Source organism: Littorina saxatilis, linkage group LG11 (assembly GCF_037325665.1).
Source record: "Littorina saxatilis isolate snail1 linkage group LG11, US_GU_Lsax_2.0, whole genome shotgun sequence".
Classification (NCBI taxonomy): Eukaryota; Metazoa; Mollusca; class Gastropoda; order Littorinimorpha; family Littorinidae; genus Littorina; species Littorina saxatilis.
Genome location: NC_090255.1, coordinates 14,039,484 through 14,063,725, shown reverse-complemented (window position 1 = coordinate 14,063,725; position 24,242 = coordinate 14,039,484). Strand labels below are relative to the sequence as shown.

General features: G+C 42.7%; 1 protein-coding gene across 1 annotated transcript; it reads right to left on the bottom strand.

Annotated features, from left to right (window-relative positions):
• Positions 1 to 2,782: 2,782 nt before the first annotated feature.
• LOC138979812 (uncharacterized) lies at positions 2,783 to 21,873 on the bottom strand. The gene is made up of 12 exons (XM_070352552.1): positions 21,520 to 21,873; positions 14,791 to 14,979; positions 14,309 to 14,434; positions 12,629 to 12,763; positions 10,723 to 10,918; positions 9,837 to 10,033; positions 9,186 to 9,421; positions 8,428 to 8,572; positions 7,002 to 7,160; positions 5,552 to 5,943; positions 4,383 to 4,534; positions 2,783 to 3,921 (listed from the first exon to the last, which is right to left on the bottom strand). The coding sequence occupies exons 2-12, from the start codon at positions 14,941 to 14,943 to the stop codon at positions 3,506 to 3,508; spliced, it is 2,307 nt and encodes a 768-aa protein (XP_070208653.1). The 5' UTR covers positions 14,944 to 14,979; positions 21,520 to 21,873; the 3' UTR covers positions 2,783 to 3,505.
• Between the last annotated feature and the right edge of the window lie 2,369 nt (positions 21,874 to 24,242).

Sequence of the window (24,242 nt, the reverse complement as noted above, 5' to 3'; positions counted from 1 at the left end):
CACGGAGTGAAACTGACTCGCTCATCGGGTAAAATAATGTATAATGTATCGATTGGAGATTGGATTTCCCTTCTTTGAGTCATGTGACGTCAGAGGCCGACAAAACTTTATAATTTGGCTTTTCAGGTTGACCGAAACTTCAAAGGAACTAAAAAAAAAACACGTCATGTGTTTGATTGCATGTGTGTGTGCTGTTCAATGTCAAAACAACAACAAAGTGAGTACATGACGTGTGTTTTGTAGTTCCTTTGAAGTTTCGGTCAACCTGAAACGCCCAAATATGAAGCTTATGTGTTTGATTGCATACATGTGGATTGCATGCATGTGTGTGTGTGCTCGTTCAATCGTCAAAACAACAACAAAGTCATAAGTACCTGAAAGGAATTCGATCGATACATAAATGTTATTTGCGTGTTTGACCAAAATATGACATTTTACACAGATCTCGACAGTCATTGTTCACCTCGACCGCTAGCGCGGTCTCGGAGAACAATGACTGTCTCGATCTGTGTAAAATGTCATATTTTGGTCAAACACGCAAATAATGTATAATAGGAAGGACATGTATGACAAAAGCAATGCCATTTTTGAATGGTCTATTAAAGCTGGAGTCACAAATCGTAATTGCTGAACGTACAGAAGACTAGATGAATATTTGGCAAATGTGTGATTGTTTCTATGATCATTACTCCTCTACCATAACATTTGAAGAGCTTGATATTCCACGTAGTATGTCAACTATGCGGCACATCTATACTGAGCAAATTTGTACGAAGAACGACTTGCTAATGTGTAATTTGTCCACTTGGTTGAATCTGCGACAATGAATTTACTCAAAACATCTAAAGACACATAAGTTAGCCTATAAAAGACATCACACGAAATGTACAAGATAAGATGAAAGTACTGATGCCACATTTTCAATCTGAACAATGTGCTCGCAAGTATCGTGTGCGCACGTGCATGTCCTAGATAGAAACAGAGACAGAGATTGAGATAGAGAGAAAGAAAGCAGAGCTCTTACATATACGCTTGCAGACGCGCACACAATCATGGAATACAAGCCTGTGTGCAAGCTAGGTCTGAGGGAGGGAATCAATTCTTACACTACGTTTGTCTCACTCTTGACTTCGGAGTTTCCTCAGAAAGTCTTATTGCCTTCCTCAATTGAGCCTGAAGATGACTTCGCGAAGTACTTTTTTTTAACAACAATTCAGTGCCAAAGCTTCTTGCAACGAGCTTCGTGAATAAGACTTCGCGAAGTCGACTTCGCGACCCAATTAATATCAGGCTTTAGTGAGTGCATGTCCAATACCAGCAACTCATTCTAAAATTCCTGACCGGTCGTTACAGATGGGAAGAAGGGAGGAAGGGTGGATGGACACATCCCAATTATTAATATTAATTCTGTCGTACAAAATGAAAAGGGGAGGAAGCAACCCCAGTGTCTCAGCAATGGGATACAGAAATGAAAGTGAGTCCGAGTTCAAGAATACCCCAATTACGTGTGAAAGTCTGCATAATACCAATGGTGATTGACAGGATGATTTACACGAAAAAAAAGCGATCGTTAATGGGACACACCCAGAGCTTTTCATAGCATGATTCACAAGAAAGCTACATTTATAATGGGACAAACTTAAAGCTATTTAAATGATAGTTAACACGAAAATAAAGCTTTCTTTAATGAGACGCAATTAAAGGTTTTCATAGGATGTTATACACACAAATAAAGCTACATTTATAATAGGACGCAAATAAAACTATTATCATGATGATTTACACGAAAATAAAGCGTGTTTTAAATGAGACGCTATCAAAGCTATTCGTAAGATGGTTTACACAAAAATAAAGCTTTCTTTAATGAGACGATATTAAAGCTATTCATAGGCTAGGATGGTATACACGAAAGTAAAGCTTTCTTAAATGAGACGCTATTAAAGCTATTCGCAGGCTACGATGGTATACACGAAAGTAAAGCTTTCTTAAATGAGACGCTATTAAAGCTATTCGTAGGCTACGATGGTATACACGAAAGTAAAGCTGTCTTTAATGAGACGCTATTAAAGCTATTCGTAGGATCTTTAATGGGACACAGTTAAAGCTACGAAGGTTCTACCAAGTCTTACTTTGCACAAATCCGACTGTCGCCCGTTTAAACAGTCTTCACCAGAGTCACATGGCACTTTAAGTTGAAGAAAATGCACAAGAATACTTAGGAAGGAGACGGATAAGAAAAAGTGTACCAAACAACAAGAAAAAAACAAAAACGAATAACCTCACAATCAACCCAGTAAAACAAAATAAAAACATAAAAAGGAGCACTCAAAACAACAACAACATGCAAACAGAAATCAGCGACACAAAATAACAGATATTGCAAAAAAATGCACACAACTTAAAATAGAGCAAGTATAAAAATTAAATCGTTTTCTTAACTATGATGCATGCAAAACCACATGGCACAACGATATCTGGTCCACATGATATGAGCACATTTATTTTCTTTGGTAGTTTTTTGCAAGAGTTACAACAAGCTTTTTGGTTTCAAATCTGGAGCTAAGGATCTGTGACAATTCCAGGTGTTCACAATGTTCAGGGTTGGGCTCAGAGTGCACATAAAAACAAAAGAGAGAGTTGGCTTTTTTACTTGTTAATTTGTAAAGATGATTCCGTGGCAGTTTTTAAGCTCAGTTGGCACCAGATAGCACCATTTTGCTTCTTCGGACAAAACTTTTTTTCCGGGAGGGCATGCACCCCCCCCCCCCCAAACCCCCTCCCCTCCCCCGTAGCAGCCTCGCGCTCTCGATTAACACTTTAGAATTCTAAGTGCACACACCTTACACACTTACTGATCCGCCCCTGAATGTTCAACACATGTATACATACGGGCTGTGCCATGTTCATCTCCAGCCGGACATCTCCTGAACAGTGACGTCAATGTAGTGAATCACAAACCAACCGTCATAAACAGGCTTTTTTCTCCGGGAAGCATTCAAAGCCGAAATAAGCCCTTCGAGAGATACTGTATTTGTGGAGGGGAAATAAGTCTTTGGACGGGCGTCAATCGACCATGATAACCTCTAAGTTTCCAATGGAAGCATTATGTAAGTTAAAACCACGATTCAGTATTCTCGTATCGGACAACACAGGTGATTTTTACTTGTCAGGACACCTGGCATCGTTAAAGCTGCAATGGACATCTGGAAGCACCAAGCAGAATGCCACGAGACGGAAGAAATAACATCACCACTGTTTGAAACTGCAGCATACACCAAATAATGGGATGTGAAGAAACAAAAGTGACGTCATTTACCACATTGGACATCTTACCTATAGATACGAAGCTACATGCAAGCAGCGTCCATGCTGAAAGCAACTGGCGAACCAACTGGACGCCATTCAGTGCTGTTCGGAACATTGACATGGATGAGCTGCAGTAAACACAGAGTACCGTCTGACGAACAAAAGTGACGTACACGGCATGGTCAAAAAGTGACGTCACTTACTCCTGGGAACACTTGACGTAGATAAGCTGCGAAACACACCTGGAAGCACCATGCAGAACCCCACTGACTCCACTAGTACTCTCCCTTCCCTCTCCCACCGACACCACCACCTTTCGCTCCAAACCGTTGCCTACCCCCCACTCCACAACAGCAACAGCATCACGTGTTGCGCACGCAAGGTCCCGGATGCTCTTAGCGTCATTCCTGGTAACGACATAGGTAGGGACGTCACGTGATCTCAGTCCCTGCACGATCCCCGTAGCCGGGTGGATCTGGCCGGTGACGTCATCTGTGACGTCATCGCGCAGGTTACCAATGTTCTGGTAGAAATCCGGAATGATCATGACGTCACTGTATTTGAGAGGGGGAGGCGTCTTCACCCCTTTCGCTTTTGGCTTTGACACTGTTTGTCCTGGTTTGGAAATAAAGGAAAAAAGGGCACGTTGTTATTAAATCTAGTTGGAATAGAGCTAAAAAAAATTAAAAAAATTTAAACGACCAGGTGAAGCAACATAAACAATGAGAAGTAAAAAAAAAAAAATAACACGAATACAGGATGCATCCTACATGACGTTTCTTACCTTACAGATAACTATTCAGATGTATGTTGTTTTTTCAGATACGCATGCACACACACGTACCTAAAGTGTGGATGGTTACCTAAGAGGCGGCACTGGGTGTAGTGCCTTTCTAGTGCACTTGCACACACACACACACACACACACACACACACACACACACACACACACACACACACACACACACACACACACATCATCCTTAGCTTCAATTCTCACTCGCAAACAAAGAAAACATCCAACATCAAAAAGGTGACGATCATAAACACAGCACAGAAAATGAGACGGAACTGACCAAGGCCCAGTGTTGTGTGCAGAAAGTCGGCGACCTGCTGGCCACAGTGCACACACTCCATGGCGGGGCCGGCAGGGTGGTCAGCGTGGGACAGAAACATCTCTGTCGGCCCTTCAGTGGCCGCCAGGTACTCGGCGCGCTTGTCCTCGAAGCTGGACACAAGAGGGCCAAATAAACAAAAAACGCAAACAACATTACCAGCAGTAGCAACAACACCAACAAAAGCAGCAGCAGCGGTAGTAATAACAACAACACCAACAACAACAAAAACAACGACGACGACAACAAAAGCAACAGCAAAAACAAGCTGCTTCAACAACAACGACGATCACGACGACGACAGCATCAGCAAAACCAAGAAGCTGCAGGAACAACAACAACACCATCACCACATACAACAACAACAAGGTTATGGACCATGACATGCGTGGCTTAATTCAAATTCCACCGAGACGTTACCGTCGTACTCTTGTCTTCGTGGGGCTTACACAGATTGGAATCTTTTCCAAGACTCACCCATGGGCCGCGAAGAAACAGTAGGAATTTTATTCACAATGACATCGGTGTTCTTAGGGGACATAGATTAGATTTGAAGCTGGATACCCAGTCAGCAACAAGAACACACACTGAAATCGAAACGGAATATAATAGGCCTACTCCAGATATAGCCCCGTGCAAGTGACGTCACATATTTGATAAAAGTGAAAACGTTGTGATTTATCAAGTGTGTGATAATGAAACTCACACGGGGCTTAATTTTAATGTTGCCATCGAAAGCTAAGGGTAGGCAAAACTGTAGGGAACTGTTAAAGAAAGACCTGCACCGAATTTGCCAGTTCATAACATTAGCAGTACTTAACTGGGCCAAGTTGACTACGCGAAGTATACTTTGCGAAGCTAGCCGCACGGAGCTTTAGCACCGAGTTTTTGACAAAAAGACTTCGCGAAGTCGACTTCGGGCTCAATGAAGGACCGCCTTAAGACTATAAGTGACACAACCATCCAACGCAGAAGAAGAAGACGAAGAAGAAGAAGAAGCAGAACAACAACAACAACAACAACAACAAGAAAAAGAAGAACAACAACAACAAAATAAACAACAACAACATAAACAACAACAACAACAACAACAACAACAACAACAACAACAACAACAACAAGAAACCCACGCGTAAACATTGTCATCGGCGGAGAAAGACACGGCGGTCTCCATGCGGCGCCTGACGGTGGGCGTGCACCTGAGGCAGGCCCTGACCGCTCTCTCCGTCATCTCCTCCGGCCTGTACTCCCGCCGGTAGCTGGCCGCCCACAGGTGCAGGTCCGCCACGTTGTTTTTCACCTCCTGGAACAACTTTCGCAAGTCTTCACCAATCTCGTCCGCCACCACGAACAGTTGCCCCCCTTGAACCGTGGAGCCCTGCCCCAGTTGCGACCCTTCCCCTGCCCCGGAAGCGGCGATAAGTTTGGAGATGATGGCGGGGAGGTTCTTGCTGCTGTTGCCGTTGAGATGGAGGTGGATTCTAGAGGTAGCGTCGGCGTCTGATTCCAGGGTTTTTATCACCTGGAGATAGGGAAGAGCAAAACCCTGTTGTGTTGAGATTGAAATGAAGGTTTTGATACATGCCCTAAACTTTAGTATGAAATTCAGGATGGAAGTCGCTTGTTCATTTCAAAACTTGTTATTCTCTCAGGCGCCAGGAGATTGCTTCCACATAACGTAGAACTCTCACTTGCTCTATTGCACATGTCCTATTATGCATTTAGAGCGCTTACTTCCCTTTGTTTCTCAGACCTTAAAATAGTGCTCTGCCTCATTTGTTTGAGATTTTAACCTTCAGCACAGTCATGTGAGTGATTTTAACCTTCAGCACAGTCATGTGAGTGATTTTAACCTTCAGCACAGTCATGTGAGTGATTTTAAACTTCAGCACAGTCATGTGAGTGATTTTAAACTTCAGCACAGTCATGTAAGTAATTTTAAACTTCAGCACAGTCATGTGAGTGATTTTAAACTTCAGCACAGTCATGTGAGTGATTTTAACCTTCAGCACAGTCATGTGAGTGATTTTAACCTTCAGCACAGTCATGTGAGTGATTTTAAACTTCAGCACAGTCATGTGAGTGATTTTAAACTTCAGCACAGTCATGTGAGTGATTTTAACCTTCAGCACAGTCATGTGAGTGATTTTAACCTTCAGCACAGTCATGTGAGTGATTTTAAACTTCAGCACAGTCATGTGAGTGATTTTAAACTTCAGCATAGTCATGTGAGTGATTTTAACCTTCAGCACTGTCATGTGAGTGATTTTAACCTAAGCTCTGCTCGTTTATCCATTTGAACATTTAGGGAGAAATAGAGTGTAGGTACGAACAAAATGGGGTGGGGATTTAAATCCTCTAACACCAAAAAAACACATCCTGTGGTTTAGTTGTTCTGAGTAAATTTTTAAACCTATTCTTTCCTTCGTTATTCTTGTAAAACAAAACTGGTCATCAGTAGTCAATAAGTCTTCACTAAACTGTGTATGATCCGTTCTTGCTTTCGCTCCGAAAGAACGGGTATCAAAAACACTGATCCAAGCACTAAATAAGGAATGAGACTGAGACACTCTCTCAGACCTGATAGTAGAGCTGTTGCGTTGCAGCCTCACTGAAAGTTCCTGTGCTGACGATGTGTACATCATGACCTTCTTTGCACCACTGCAAAGCTACCAACACAAGCAGAAGGGTCTTCCCTGTACCTGGCGGACCGGTCAAGTACACCAGGGCCTCTTCTTCCTGCACAAAGACATGTGAATAAGGTAGGCATGGACTTCTATCTGTGGTCATTGAATTGTAATCTATGATTTTTTTCTCTCATATTCTCCTTGACAATTTGAAGTCAAAGATTGTACTTGCCTACTCTCAAAGTTCGGTCTCGAATAGCTGCTGCAAAGAGACGTGACTGAAACAACAACTGATAACCAACTCTCAACGTTGCACCAGTTGTCACAATGAAGAGACGTGACTGAAACAACAACTGATAACCAACTCTCAACGTTGCACCGGCTGTCACAATGACGAGACGTGACTGAAACAACAACTGATAACCAACTCTCAACGTTGCACCAGCTGTCACAATGAAGAGACGTTACTGAAACAACAACTGATAACCAACTCTCAACGTTGCACCGGCTGTCACAATGACGAGACGTGACTGAAACAACAACTGATAACCAACTCTCAACGTTGCACCGGCTGTCACAATGAAGAGACTTGACTGAAACAACAACTGATAACCAACTCTCAACGTTGCACCGGCTGTCACAATGACGAGACGTGACTGAAACAACAACTGATAACCAACTCTCAACGTTGCACCGGCTGTCACAATGACGAGACGTGACTGAAACAACAACTGATAACCAACTCTCAACGTTGCACCGGCTGTCACAATGAAGAGACGTGACTGAAACAACAACTGATAACCAACTCTCAACGTTGCACCGGCTGTCACAATGAAGAGACGTGACTGAAACAACAACTGATAACCAACTCTCAACGTTGCACCGGCTGTCACAATGAAGAGACGTGACTGAAACAACAACTTATAACCAACTCTCAACGTTGCACCGGCTGTCACAATGACGAGACGTGACTGAAACAACAACTGATAACCAACTCTCAACGTTGCACCGGCTGTCACAATGAAGAGACGTGACTGAAACAACAACTGATAACCAACTCTCAACGTTGCACCGGCTGTCACAATGAAGAGACGTGACTGAAACAACAACTGATAACCAACTCTCAACGTTGCACCGGCTGTCACAATGAAGAGAATTCAACAATATGAGTACACAGTCATCAGACATAATTGCTGACATTGCTGAGAGAGAGAGAGAGAGAGAGAGAGAGAGAGAGAGAGAGAGAGAGAGAGAGAGAGAGAGAGAGAGAGAGAGAGAGAGAGAGAGAGAGAGAGAGAGAGAGAGGGGGGGAGACAAAAACAGAGACAGAGAGGGAGTCAGTGAGCGAGAGAGACCCCCGCTACACACACAGTTCTCACCTCAAGTAGAGCGAGCTGTTGAGGAAAAAGCACGAACTCTACCATTCTTTCCCCCACCTCATGCACTGCATGCCCCAGAGTACGGAACTCCAGCCGTGGGGTCTTCACACAGTGCACCTGCACCGTACTGGCTGGACCGCAGAACCTGGCAGACACAAAACACAAGTGCACATGCACCAAAACCAAACGGACGTACAAATGCACCAAAATACGCACTTCTTGCTGGATTCACATCGTGCACCTGCGCCGCACCACAAAACCCTTCCGATACATAAACAGAGGTACAAATGCACCAATCACTAAAGTTGTGGTTGAATCGCGCTACAAAGACCGGGACGAGTCCTTAACCGTAATTCACTTTAGTGTTTGTTTTACACAGTGCACCTGTGCTGTACTAGTCTAAAACCACAGAACCCGCACAAAACCTTCGTACACATGGTCCAACACATAAAGTCGTGAAAGTTATACACCTCGCAGCAGTGAGCTTATAAAAAGAGTGTGGCTGCAGAACCTGACACATATAACAAGGCTTCACTTACATTAGGATATCGTGTACCGGAAATTCCCGGTATTTTACAGATTTTAATCTGAATCACACAGCATGGTTTTTCTTCGACCAACAACACAAATGACAAACTAATGCGGCACAACTGATGTCACGCGGGTCATTCTTTTCATTGATAGAAGTGACTGTGTTCATTCACAATACAATACATGCACTGGACAGTGGTCTTTGAGTTTACAACGCATGCACCCACCTGGCCACCAGCAGTTCGTAAACCCCCTCCTCCTCTTCCTCCTCCGCCCCCAAGTCTGCACAGGTGTGTGACGTGTAGCCTGCTCTAGACGTCACGTGGTGCCACCACTTCTCCAATTCCATCAGCATGTCGTCTGTGACGTCAGCAGGTTTTTCGTGTGACGTCATTTGGTCAGCGAACAGGCAGAAGTCCAAGGCAGAATCAATGTCGGGAGCGTCGAAGCAATTGCAGAACTCCTTTGGAGAAAAAAAAAGCATGGTTAAAAGTCCCAGGTAAGTAAACTCGGGATGCTGATTATTCAAGAGTATTTAATAATCTGGACATTTTACTTTGTCTCATTCAATTGATAAATAGATGAATGAATAATGGGACATGACAGAATGCCAACTTTATTGAATTTTAAAGTACTTTGCCCAAGCTTCGTTCCAAAAATCATACCCAGCGTACGATCTCTTAGAAACGTACTGACCTCAGGCGGGTTTAGATCGCAACTGCGACCACAAGCTATGGAATCCTCGCCAAAAGGTGACAACAGATTACGCTTCACATGCCTTCTTTATAAAAAAAAAAAGTCTTATCTCGCTGTTACTGTGATTTCAATGTGATTCCAAATTAAATGGCCGCGCCAAGCACGGTGCAGTTGTCCCATACCGTGGCGAGTTCCTGGTCTTGCTGCAGCAGAGCACGGAGTCTGTGGGACGCCACGTTGGGCAGGATGAGGGTCTTGGTCACCCGGGGGGAGGGGCTGAGGTCCTGGACCAGGTGCTTCAGAACAGTCTTGGCTTTGTTCAGCTGGTCCACTGCCTGCTTCACCTTCTTCCTCACAATGGAATCGTCCTGTGTCTCGCCTGGCAAATTCGAAACAGCATTGATTCAACTAAGAAATTGCTGTAGGCTGAAAGTTTGGAGCAACTTTGTTTTCTGTTGTGTGTACATGTGTGCTCAGTGCTATGATGGATGTCTATTCAATGCCTAAAGAGAAGATTTCAGCGCCTGCTTCTCCTTCTTCCTGACTGTGGCGTCGTCCTGTGTTTCGCCATTTGAAACAGTATGTCAACTCAACGCCTAAAAATGTGTATAAACACCAGTTCAAAAAATGTGTCTTTTGTTTGTGTGCTAACGACCAGGGGGCTCAATGATGAGTGTCCATTCAGCATCAGTGAAGAGTTCAGAGCAAGCTCCACTTTCTTCCAAAACACTGATTGAAGACTAGTTTTGTGTGTGTGTGCGTATGTGTGGTAAAGCCGATAATTTCTACATTGAAATCTGACTTTGCTGTATTCGAATTTGGATTGTCAACAGAATGGTTTATTTGCGTATGTATTTTGTACGTAATGGTTTTCTATACGTTAAATTTACGCCATAGAAATATCCTGATCCTTCTGATAAACAAAGGGAAGTTAGCGCTCTAAATGCATACGACATGTGTAATGGAGTAAGTGAGAGTTTTTCTGAACCAGTCTCCTGCGAGAAGAACAAGCATTGAAATGAACACGCGACTTTTATCCTCATCCTCATCCTTATTATCCCAACATACCAGGTCTCCATCCCACGGACTTGATCTCAGCTACCATGATGCCGTGCTGCCTGTGCAGGAAGAGGAGGTCAAAGTCCCCCCGCCGGAGCTTGGGGTCAAGGTCGAGGGGTCTGTTGAAGCGCGCAGCGGCCTTGGCGTAACACGGCTTGTTGAGGTAGTTGTCGTGCTGCATCTGCAGCAGTACCACCATCGGCTCCTGCACGGCACACCAAGCGTTACTGCTTATACCTCTCACTTTTTGTCATTTCATTTTCATGTTAATGTTTTTCATGTTCATGTTTTTTTTCTTCATTTTTATGACTTTATCGCTGGGAAATTCGGGTCGCTTCCTCCCAGTGGAAATCTAGCATAAAGGGTCTGAACAAAGAATTGAGCCGTGTCCATCCCGGCCCGGATTCGAACCCGCGACCCTTGGATCACAAGTCCAGTGCTCTACCACCTGAGCTACCCGGGCCCCATAATACCGCGGATACCTAACACTTCGTTATAAACTCTCTCTCTCTCTCTCTCTCTCTCTCTCTCTCTCTCTCTCTCTCTCTCTTTCTCTCTCTCTCTGTCTCTCTCTCTATCTCTCTCTCTCTCCGTCTCTCTCTCTGTCTCTGTCTCTCTCTCTCTCTCTCTCTCTCTCTCTCTCTCTCTCTCTCTCTCTCTCTCTCTCTCTCTCTCTCTCTCTCTCTCTCTCTATCTCTCTCTCTCTTTGTTGTCGTGGTATGTGTGCCTATGTTACCTCCCTTTCTGCGTCTTTCTCACTCCATCCCACCCTCTGCCCCCCGACCCTACCCACTTTCTCGACGGTTACAGAGAGAGGAGGACAAACAGACAGACCGAGAGACAGACACACCGACTGACTCCAACACAGCTGCTCTTTAAATTATGAACAAAAAACTATACCGCACTTCCACAACGAGGTAAAATTCCCAAGTTGTTTATGCGCATTTTTGTCTCTCTCAAAGTAACAAAAGACCTCATGCAGTTCAGGAAAGTTTTATTTTCCCTCTCAGAAAGGAAAATAACAAGTCATGAGCTGATAACAGCAGAGACCCGTGGCCATGCGTTCGCCACAACTCTGACATAATCGCATGCAGTGTCACCTTCAAGTGTTTTTCTTCATCTTCTGTTTGACGTTAGATGTTACTCGTTGAACATGACATCAAGGGCAAAGTGACGATACATTATACACAGAACAAGGTTGACAGTGTGACAAGGGCCATGGTACAGACCCCGAACAGATACATTATACACAGAACAAGGTTGACAGTGTGACAAGGGCCATGGTACAGACCCCGAACAGATACATTATACACAGAACAAGGTTGACAGTGTGACAAGGGCCATGGTACAGACCCCGAACAGATACATTATACACAGAACAAGGTTGACAGTGTGACAAGGGCCATGGTACAGACCCCGAACAGATGCCAAGTATTGCTGTGCTTAGCAGACATTCCTGGTTTTCGTCTTTGTCCCATCCCGCCTTTATTTCTTATTCTGTTTTGTTTTATTTTGTTTTGTTGTTTTCTATTTTGGTGTTGCTGTACTGATACTTATTTCTTAAATAAAAACAATTCTTGGCAGCAAAACTATAGTCAAGAAAGTGAAATGCTGCCCTAAGGAAACCAATTCAATAGTTCCTCAAAGTGGGAACAGTCTTATATTTTCAGGCGCGAATTTGTTATTATCGTGGTGAATGCTTCTTTATCTATTTATTTATCTACTTACTTCATTTTTATTTTACACAATTCTCCTCACTACGTGGTAAGAACGCTCATCGAACTAAGTATCTTTCTATAGATCTATCATAAACAGTTACAACAATCTTGAACTTTCAAAAACAAAAACCTCTTTGATTAAAATTGTTCGTATGAATGGTGTCGTATTTATTGAACATCGAGGAAAGGTCACTTACCGTACGCCGGTCAAAGAGCGCTCTGAGACACAGCAAGGTTCGCTGCATGACTTCATCGTCTCTCCAGTCGCTCTCTGGCGTCTTCTCGACTTTCTGCACCGCGGCCCCGCCGACCGTGCTGCATGTATGCTTCACCTGGCGGGAGGGAGAGAAGGGTGTTTGTCTTCATTTAGTCATGTTATTGTCACCGTGCTGACTGTATGCTTCACCTGGCGGGAGGGAGAGAAGGGTGTTTGTCTTCATTTAGTCATGTTATTGTCACCGTGCTGACTGTATGCTTCACCTGGCGGGAGGGAGAGAAGGGTGTTTGTCTTCATTTAGTCATGTTATTGTCACCGTGCTGACTGTATGCTTCACCTGGCGGGAGGGAGAGAAGGGTGTTTGTCTTCATTTAGTCATGTTATTGTCACCATGCTGCATGTATGCTTCACCTGGCGGGAGGGAGAGAAGGGTGTTTGTCTTCATTTAGTCATGTTATTGTCACCATGCTGCATGTATGCTTCACCTGGCGGGAGGGAGAGAAGAGTGTTTGTCTTCATTTAGTCATGTTATTGTCACCGTGCTGACTGTATGCTTCACCTGGCGGGAGGGAGAGAAGGGTGTTTGTCTTCATTTACTCATGTTATTGTCACCGTGCTGACTGTATGCTTCACCTGGCGGGAGGGAGAGATGGGTGTTGTCTTCATTTAGTCATGTTATTGTCTCTGTATGCTTCACCTGGCGGGAGGGAGAGGTGGGTATTGTCTTCATTTAGTCATGGTATTGTCACTGTATGCTTCACCTGGCGGGAGGGAGAGAAGAGTGTTTGTCTTCATTTAGTCATGTTATTGTCACCGTGCTGACTGTACGCTTCACCTGGCGGGAGGGAGAGAAGGGTGTTTGTCTTCATTTAGTCATGTTATTGTCACTGTATGCTTCACCTGGCGGGAGGGAGAGAAGCGTATTGTCTTTATTTAGTCATGGTATTGTCACTGTATGCTTCACCTGGCGGGAGGGAGAGATGGGTATTGTCTTCATTTAGTCATGGTATTGTCACCGTATGCTTCACCTGGCGGGAGGGAGAGATGGGTATTGTCTTCATTTAATAATGGTATTGTCACCGTATGCTTCACCTGGCGGGAGGGAGAGATGGGTATTGTCTTTATTTAGTCATGGTATTGTCACCGTGCTCACCGTATGCTTCACCTGGCGGGAGGGAGAGATGGGTATTGTCTTCATTTAGTCATGGTATTGTCACCGTATGCTTCACCTGGTGGGAGGGAGAGATGGGTGTTGTCTTCATTTAGTCATGGTATTGTTAATGTTCGGGGACAAACTAAGAAGCTGGCAAGGAAGGAAGTACGGAAGGAATGAAGTACGGAAGGAAGGAAGTACGGAAGGAAGGAAGAAAGACAGAAAGGAAGTAAAAAAGAGAGGAATGAAAGACGGAATGAAGGAAGGTAGAAAGGAGGTGGAAGAAAGGAAGAGAAAAACAGTGGAACGAAGGAAGAGGAAGGAAGAAAGAAAGAAATGAAGGAAGGCAGAAACGAATTAAGAAAAGAATTAAGAAAAGCGTTAAGAAAGGGAGAAGATATAAAGAATAAACTAAGAACAAGAAACAACGTAGCCAGGGTAAAGTGAAGGGGGGAGGGGGGGGGAGGAGGGGGGAGGTGCACTATAAGCCGTAAACTCAAAGCAGACCTTATTCATGTGTACAGGTGGCATGAAGTATGTACGCTGGTGCATCTCGGGAAACCAGACGTGGAGAAGGTCAAGGACATCCTTGGTGAGCTGCTGGAGTTCGTTGTCACTCAGATCCTTACGTGGCTAAAAAATAGAAAATAAATGGTTTCAAAAACAGATGTAATACGTCTGATGATACTTTCTTTAATGCAAATATTCAGCCTATGGGTTGAAATGAATGCAGAAACTAGTTAGCAGGTATACAAACTTAAACCCTGAAAGGATGACTTCTTCGTTTAATTTTTACCTGAGGTCCAGTCAGGAAAAATGGTTTGTTTTGTTCTGATCACCAGTAAAGCCACTCATGAAAGATCTTCTTGCAGACCCGTCAGAAGTCAAGCGGTCGGGATTCCTTTGCTGAAAGCTAAATTTTACGTTTGCGATGTTGAAACCCCTGGCTTTTGAGAAGATGAGAAGTGACACTTTCGTCTGACACTGACCTTGTTTCGTTTCCGTTTGGAGTAGGGCTCGTGACCAACGGGGTGCACGTTGTTGTTCATGCCGTTGGCGTTGTTGCTGTTAATGTTGTTGTTGTTGTTGTTGCTGAAGATGGAAGCACTGTAGCCCCGCGCTGCGGACAACGGTTGTCCCATTTAGAAGTCAGAAGACTGATGACCTTGACGCTTTTCCTGGAGAAGATGCAACAAAACCCCTTTCAGACTTCATACCAGGACAATTTGTATTGAATGTTCTATTGGTAACATTTACAACAATATTGAACTTCTAACAACAAAAACATAATAAACAAATGTTACAATGTAAAAATGTTATTTAAGTATTCTTTTTGTCTATAATTAAACGGTCCGATCCATAAAGCTACCTTTCTTGTTTCTATTGTTCAATTTCTTTTAATTCGTCAGTCAATTAAGGCAAGGGGCAATGCAAGGCAAATAATTTATTCAAGAACCCCATGGGGGTACATGAAAAAAGAAGAAAGAAAAAAAAAAGAAATGAAGTTCGGACTAAGGGCACTAAATAGCTCCCGAGGGACGTGAGGACTTGAAGTGATCTGAAACGGGTTCGTTTCGTATTGTAAGTGTGGTTTTTCTTCTTCGTGCTTTTAGTTTAATTAAGGCATATTTAAATTCTACACAGCCTGCCTTTGTTTGGTATATCACATCTCTGAGTAAATTATCATAGATCAAACCCATTTTCAAATGTGTACAACTACAAGTAATTTTGAATGAAAACTGAAATACCTCAGCTAAGCAGGAAGCTCGACGCCATCTTTTTCACTTAAGAACATATAACCTGATAATAACAACTTGAACCAAAACCTAAGAACAAGTTGACATGTATCAACTTTGAGAGTCGCGCAGTACAAGCAAGGTGCATGTTGTGTGTCGTCTCGCTCTATATGGTTCTGGTTGGCTTCAGATCACATACTGCGCGACATATTGTGTGGGTCTGTCACATGCTCGAAAACACTGGGATTTTTGTGTGACTCACCAACATTGGTGTGTGTGTGTGTATGTGTGTGTGTGTGTGTGTGTGTGTGTGTGTGTGTGTGTGTGTTTATGTGTGTGCGTGCGTGCGTGCGTGCGTGCGTGTGTGTGTGTGTGTTTGTGTGTGTCTGTGTGTCTGTGTGTGCGTGTGTGTATGTGTGTGTGTGCGTATGTGTGTGTGTGCGTGCGTGTGTGTGTGTGTGTGTGTGTGTGTGTGTGTGTGTGTGTGTGTGTGTGTCTCTGTGTCTGTGTGTGCGTGTGTGTGTGTCTTTGTGTGTGTGTCTCTGTGTGTGTGTCTGTGTGTGCGTGTGTGTGTGTCTTTGTGTGTGTGTCTCTGTGTGTGTGTGTGTGTGTGTGTGTGTGTGTGTGTGTGTGTGTGTGTGTGTGTGATGATCTGTATAATTAGCCGACAAAATACATTCATTGGGAAAACCCTCACATTGCACAAGTCATGTGATCCGCCAATACGATTAAATCACACCTGTCTCTCGACAACAGCTACAGCTCAAACATGACTAGAACAGCTGTGTAGCCGGCTTATTTTGGACTTTAGCGTAGGGCGTCGAGCGATCGCTGATAGAGTCGCATTTCTTTCAAGGTCAGTCTCACATTTATTTGTGATGCTTATCACAGAACTAAGTAAGGACACGTGGGATGATCTGTTGTCATTACTTATCACGATTCAACACTCTTCTTGCCGACTGTGTCACCAAGAACTAGTTTGCATAAGCCTAGTTTAAAACACTCGTTAACAGTTATCCCAGTGTCTTATCATCTGCCATCACTACTGGCGGGTTTTGCTTTCAACAGTAGCAGCGGAACTGCAGATTAGTTATAATCTGGTAGAACCCTTCAATCTGAACACGACGAGATCACGATAAGAATTTACCCGACAACTCAGAAGTTATCAGAAATTAATTTCATTGTTTGTGTATCACTTCTGTTCAGATAATGTCACAAAAGATTCTTTGCATACTGAATTGACAAAATGTAAATTGAAAGAAACTTCACACCAGACTATGATGTAACAGGAAACTGACCTACCAAGATTAATCAATCAATCATTCAATCAATCATTCAATCAATCATTCAATCAATCAATCATTCAATCAATCAATCATTCAATCAATCATTCAATCAATCATTCAATCAATCAATCAATCATTCAATCAATCAATCAATCAATCAATCAAATAAAACGCACTTCTTTTCCAAGAAGAATTCCAAATATCACGTCGACAGAATGTTGACATTTTCAAAACAGTCGCTCAAAAGGTTTGAACAAATCGCGTGAAGCGATATAAAAACATTTGGTCGGCCTCAAACTAAAAGATCAACACACACACACAAAACATCATCGCCGAGACTACATTAAGAAAGTCTCGGCTAGTCATACCCGAAGGCCGAGACGGGTCATGCTCGTCTCCGCGACGCATGCGAATCTCGTAATTACTTAACCCATGTTCTTTAATTCTGAGCACCATTTTAGAGTAATGTGACATATCTATTTGTTTTTAAATTCAGGGGAAGATGAGGAGTACAATGCAATTATTTTAAATATGTTAATGGCAATTCGATTTTAATGACACCTTTAATAGTAAACTAAACGAATAACTGTTAAGATTCCATTCTGAAACGCCATCCCATAGTCCTGACTGAGTCAATGATTGCTTGACCAAAACTTCAATCAATTTGATTAGTAAATGAGGTCGTGACAGCGCCGCCTCGACTTTCACTAAAAGCCGGATATGACGTCATCCAAGTAATTTATCAAATAAATTTATGAAAACATCTGGGGATATAACTTAGGAGAATTTGTGTGTAAAGTTGCATGAAGAACGGTCCCGTAGTTTTCTCCAAATCGGTATACACGCACACACACACACACACCTACACACACACACACACACACACACACACACACACACACACACACACACACACACACACACACACACACACACACACAATAAAACCCTGATCGATCGAAGCAGCTAGGTCTAAGCTGAGCCGTCTTCATTTGCATATATACTGAAATCGTTGCAACAAAACTTTCCTGTCTCTTTATACTGCTTGGCTAAGAAGAAATACTATTGACGGAATCTTGAAATTCTCAGGATAGTCGCAAAGGTCAAAGAGACTGATCAATCGAAGTCGAGTCGCTCTAAACTCAACAGTCTTCATTTGCATACATATTGAATTAAAGAAAACGAGCCTTCATTTAATCTTTATTTATTTGGTGTTTAACGTCGTTTTCAACCGTTCAAGGTTATATCGCGACGGGGAAAGGGGGTGGATGGGATAGAGCCATTTGTTAATTGTTTCTTGTTCACAAAAGCACTCCCGCAGTGGGGCACTGCGGTTATGAAATTAAAGGCCCCTCCTGTTTTTGGAACCGCAGGAGCTTTCTAGTTTGCTGTTAGGTAGATTTTTGGTTCCTCTTTCCTGTCATGCTCTCTTTTTCTTCATGAATTCTTTTCTTTTTTCTGCCTTCTTGCTCATTCACCTGTATTTTTTCCAAAAATCTCTTCTCTTGCCGCTTGTCTCGCGATTCATGTATAGTTTAATCTGTTAGTGTTCTGATGTAAGTCCAGCAGTAGATAGGTTAAGCCTATTTTAACATACTGGAAACTGGTAATCTTCCAGTAGGTATTAATTTAGTTTTACTAAAGCCTGCTGGGACACAAGTAATGGGTTAGTGCATTTGTAAACAGGAATCGCTTGACAAGTGGCCCCCTTCATCCCCCCCCTTCCTCGTCCTGATATGGCTCTGCGTAGTCGGCTGGACGTTAAGCAACAAATAAACAAACAAACAAACAAACATCACAAAAGCACTAATAAAAAAATTGCTCCAGGGGCTTGCAACGTAGTACATTATATGACCTTACTGGGAGAATGCAAGTTTCCAGTACAAAGGACTTAACATTTCTTATATACTGCTTGACTAAAATCTTTACAAACATTGACTATATTCTATACAAGAAACACTTAACAAAGGTAAAAGGAGAAACAGAATCCGTTAGTCGCCTCTTACGACATGCTGGGGAGCATCGGGTAAATTCTTCCCCCTAACCCGCGGGGGGTAGCCTTCATTTAATAACGGCTTGGCTAATATAACAATCGACAGAATCTTGACATTCTATAGGCAGTCGCTTAAAAGTTTTAAGAGACTTATCGATCACTCGAAATCGCTTTCAGCTGAGCAATCTTCATAAATATTGAAATAGTTCAAACAAATCGGTCCCGTTATATGACGGCTGACTCGCATCAAAAGTGTTATTTTTGACGACAAAAAAAGCATAGCTACAACGAATCAAAAGTAAAAAAAAGCATTGCTAAATGAGCTACTAACTGCTAACTTTGGCGCTGGTATTCAACCAGAAACAATGCTCCAACACGAGAATTCTAAAGACCACAGTATTATTCATGAATATTTTGAATCATAGAAACGACTAATGAAATAAACGTATGTAAGATAGTTGGCAGGAAAATACTATTTAAAGGTACTGAACTTGTCAAATCCAGGTGCACGGAGCCCCTGGGGCTTTTAGTCATACCTCAGGCAGCTATCCGTTAGAAGAACTACCAAGTTTTATTGACTTGCACCCAAAGAGTCAAGAACTGCGATTTTTTTACGAATTAATTTCGTACTCGGACCCGGCTGGTCTTGACCTATTTTTGGATCTAAATTTAGATCAGGTAGATCACCACATCATGCACAAAAAGACACGTCACTAGCAAACTATGTCAGACGTCATCATGAGTTTGTGTAAAACAAAATGGAGGCCGGAATCACTCAGTTGAATCGAACTCCGACCAAACAGCACGTAATACCTAGATTAATTTATGCACTCGCGTGAACAAGAAACTGTCGAGCTTCACAGATGTCGTCGTTGGGTAGTTTTGGGTTTGTTTTACTATCATAGGAGGATTTTTGAACTGTAAATGCACTCAGCTGCAACAAAAACGCAAAACGAAGGCTGTGAGCTGCACTGTGCCTTTAAGAGGTGAGCGAAAAGTATACCCTGCGCACAGACAAAAATGCCGTTAATTGGAAGGTGATTTTGTAATTATATGACCAATAATTTCTGATAATTGTAGCAACGATCGCTCAGCTGTTGTTTGTCGTAAACATGATTTTTAATCACAATAATTTCACAGTGGAATTACTAATCAGTAATTATCACCTTTGGCGCAAATATGCCGTCATACAATAGAAGCAAGAAAAGTGGCTCCATTGCTACCATAGACGGAAGCATTTCCAGCTATTCCATCGTCAACAACAACAGCTCAAGTATGAATAGACATGACAGCTCATGTGCAATTCTCTATCGGTTTGCTTTGACGATGTAAACATTGAATAAATGCGAGAAGACGATGGATACATTACAAGCTACCCTTTCTTTTGATTTCTAAAGACATCAAGTCATTTCAAAGTCCTGGAAACATGCACGATTGACACAAAATAGAACATTCATCCGTATTCAGTGTTTCCTGGACCCTGTGACTTGGTTAAATTAAGAAGTTTCGTCCAAGACAGATCATGAAATCAATCAGATGCATCGGAACAAGTAAACAATACCTATAACTGGTAAAGGGAAGAGAATTAAAACACACATAAACGCCAAAGTTTAAACAAACAAAAACGCAAAAACTCAGGTGCCAGGAGAAAAGGTTCCGTACAACTCTCGATTACTCTATTACACATGTCGTAAGCATTAAGAGCGATTACTTCCCTTTGGTTATTTGATAAACAAAAACGCATTTTAAAGCTGCATAAACATGTAACAAAGAAGGATGTGCAAAGGACTCGTTGAAAGTCTAGGCTGTGCCTAAACCTCTGTCCTGATAGCTTATGTATTCAAGAGAGTCAATCAATCAATCAATCAATCAATCAATCAAACAATCAATCAAACAATCAATCAATTAATCTATCTTCTGAGATGGTTGGATTTCAAAATACACACACAAACACACACACACACACACACACACACACACACACACACACACACACACACAGTGTGGACATAAACATACATACATACATACAAACACACACACACACACACACACACACACACACACACACACACACACACACAGCGTGGACGTACACATACATACAAACACACACACACACACACACACACACACACACACACAGCGGTGTGGACATACATACACACACACACACAGACACTCTTCGTCTCCGACGCCCTATCTGTAAATCTGCACATCTGTGACCGACACTGCCGAGGAATACTGTTATACTGATTCATTGTTTATCATAGTTTGGGAAAAGACACTAGCTGAGAGAGAGAGAGAGAGAGACTGAGAGAGAGAGAGAGAGAGAGAGAGAGAGAGAGAGAGAGAGAGAGAGAGAGAGAACGAACGATCGAACGAACGATCGAACGAACAGTCTTTATTACTCAAGGATGGAGATCTCAGGCTGACGCATAGTCTTACAATCTGTCTGTCACTGCTCAGTAAAAATAAGACACCAAATGATGACAACTAAAAACAAACAATCACAAACAGACACGAAACAGAGGCTATGGATGTCAACTTGACACTGCGAGAGAGAGAGAGTTATGGACATAGACAGAGACAGGGACAAAGAGACTGACTCGAAACAGCAGATAGTGACAGACACTGAGACAGTGAGGGATAAACGGACAGAAAGAAACAGAGACAGCTGTCAGTCTAATTGAGCACACCCACCTTCACATGCATGCACAATAAGATGACAGCAGGTCGCACAAGGTCATTCAGGCGCACACTGCAGCCTCAACACGCCTGTAAATCTCTCATTTCACTCCTGTTTTTCCTCCCTGCACGTCGATAAGGCGATAACACGCTGCCATGGAGTACACATCAAATCCAGGTCAGCTGCGCCCGTCGGAATGTCAACACGCCATCTTCATACACGCTTCAGTGTGGCAATGAACGAACACATTTAAAACATCTACCCACTGGAACGGAATTGAGAACTCTTGTGGGCGGTTCCCTGATGTCTACAGGTCTATTTCGCGGCAGCTTTCCAACTGGCTCTTGATTGCGTACAATGGTGGTATAATGGGGCGTTTAGTTCCGGGTTCAAGTTGTTCTAAATTTAGGCCATGAGTATAATTTACATGACGTGTGTTCGGAAGGACTGGGAATTCCCGTAGCCGTGCGAGTTTCAGTCTTTTGGAAGCTATAATTGTTCTTAGTGCACGCTGTATGACGGGCGCAGTGGCGTGGTGGTAATTAGACGTCGGCCTCCTAATCGGGAGGTCGTGAGTTCGAATCCCGGTCGCTGCCGCCTGGTGGTCCGATCTCCCAGGTCAACTTATGTGCAGACGGACCTGCTACTGACTTAACCCCCTTCGAACGCTATTCATGCCGATAAATCATGATAAAGAAGGATTCTTTGTGCACACACTCAGGCTACAGTTGGGGATGGAAGTTCCCCCCAAATTGGGAACATACTAAGTAAAATACGGAAGGTGACGACAAATTCTTCGATTATTGATCCGTCGCCACCCAGGCCGGCAGATAATTTTGTTGGGGTGGAATTTCTAGAGACTTAGGGCATAATATTCGCGCCACCGTCGCCACCCAGGGCAGATAATTTTGTTGGGATGGAATTTCTAGAGACTAGGGCATAATATTCGCGCAATTAGACCACGTCACTGAAGATTTGTTTGACATCAAAGGTTCGTGACGTCATCCCCTCTCTGGGGCTTTCCTCGCGCACGTGGCGTGTGTAGTTTGCACGTTTATGTGTACAAGTTAGTGTCAGTGTGTGTGTGTGTGTGTGTGTGTGTGTGTGTGTGTGTGTGTGTGTGTGTGCGTGTGTATGTGTGTGTACATGTGTTTGGGTACGTGTGTGTGTGTGTGTGTGTGTGTGTGTGTGTGCGTGTGTGTGTATGTGTGTGTGTGTACATGTGTTTGGGTAGTGGAAAGGCTCCTAATATGGACCGGCTCCTAATATGGACCACCTCCTGTTCTGACAAACTAACGGCGCTAGAGCGCTCAAAACAATTTCATTCGCTTTATTCACCCTCTATGGATGAGTTGCACATGTCAAAACAGTTACAGAAACACAAACCTCAAAACCGTTAGGCTTTTTCACTTTTTATATTTAGTCAAGTTTTGACTAAATATTTTAACATCGAGGGGGAATCGAAACGAGGGTCGTGGTGTATGTGCGTGTGTGCGTGTGTGCGTGTGTGCGTGTGTGCGTGTGTGTGTGTAGAGCGATTCAGACTAAACTACTGGACCGATCTTTATGAAATTTGACATGAGAGTTCCTGGGTATGAAATCCCCGAACGTTTTTTTCATTTTTTTGATAAATGTCTTTGATGACGTCATATCCGGCTTTTCGTGAAAGTTGAGGCGGCACTGTCACGCCCTCATTTTTCAACCAAATTGGTTGAAATTTTTGTCAAATACTCTTCGACGAAGCCCGGGGTTTGGTATTGCATTTCAGCTTGGTGGCTTAAAAATTAATTAATGACTTTCGTCATTAAAAATCTGAAAATTGTAAAAAAAAATAAAAATTTATAAAACGATCCAAATTTACGTTTATCTTATTCTCCATCATTTGCTGATTCCAAAAACATATAAATATGTTATATTCGGATTAAAAACAAGCTCTGAAAATTGAATATATAAAAATTATTATCAAATTTTTTTTTTCGAAATCAAAAAACACTTTCATCTTATTCCTTGTCGGTTCCTGATTCCAAAAATATATAGATATGATATGTTTGGATTAAAAACACGCTCAGAAAGTTAAAACGAAGAGAGGTACAGAAAAGCGTGCTATCCTTCTCAGCGCAACGAATACCCCGCTCTTCTTGTCAATTCCACGTGCACTGCCTTTGCCACGGGCGGTGGAGTGACGATGCTACGAGTATACGGTCTTGCTGCGTTGCGTTGCATTCAGTTTCATTCTGTGAGTTCGACAGCTACTTGACTAAATATTGTATTTTCGCCTTACGCGACTTGTTTCACTTTTGGCAGCGTTCACTCTAAATGTGCCGCCTAAAACGGACTCGTTTCTATCCACAGCCACAGCTTTCATAACACAAAAATGGCTATATATGACTGCTAAGGCAGTATTTGTTACATTTTAACAGTGTGTACCCCGAGTTTCTACTGCAAACAGAAAATAATAACAAAACCTCAAAGTATGTGTGAGTCCAGCTAATATGGACCACCTTCAACAAATCGAAGAAAATAAAAACTAAAGGCAATTTTAATTAATTCATTAAGAAGCTTACTAAAAAATAACCTATAACTAGCCCTCGAGATTTCAAAAAAATATAACAAATAGTCTTTTTTGTGTGGAAGTTGATAATTTCACTTATTTTCACTCTGTTTTTGATAAGCTTAGAACTTGTTTCCTGGTGTACTTCAAATAATGCTCTCATCAACCCGAAACAGCTAAATCTAA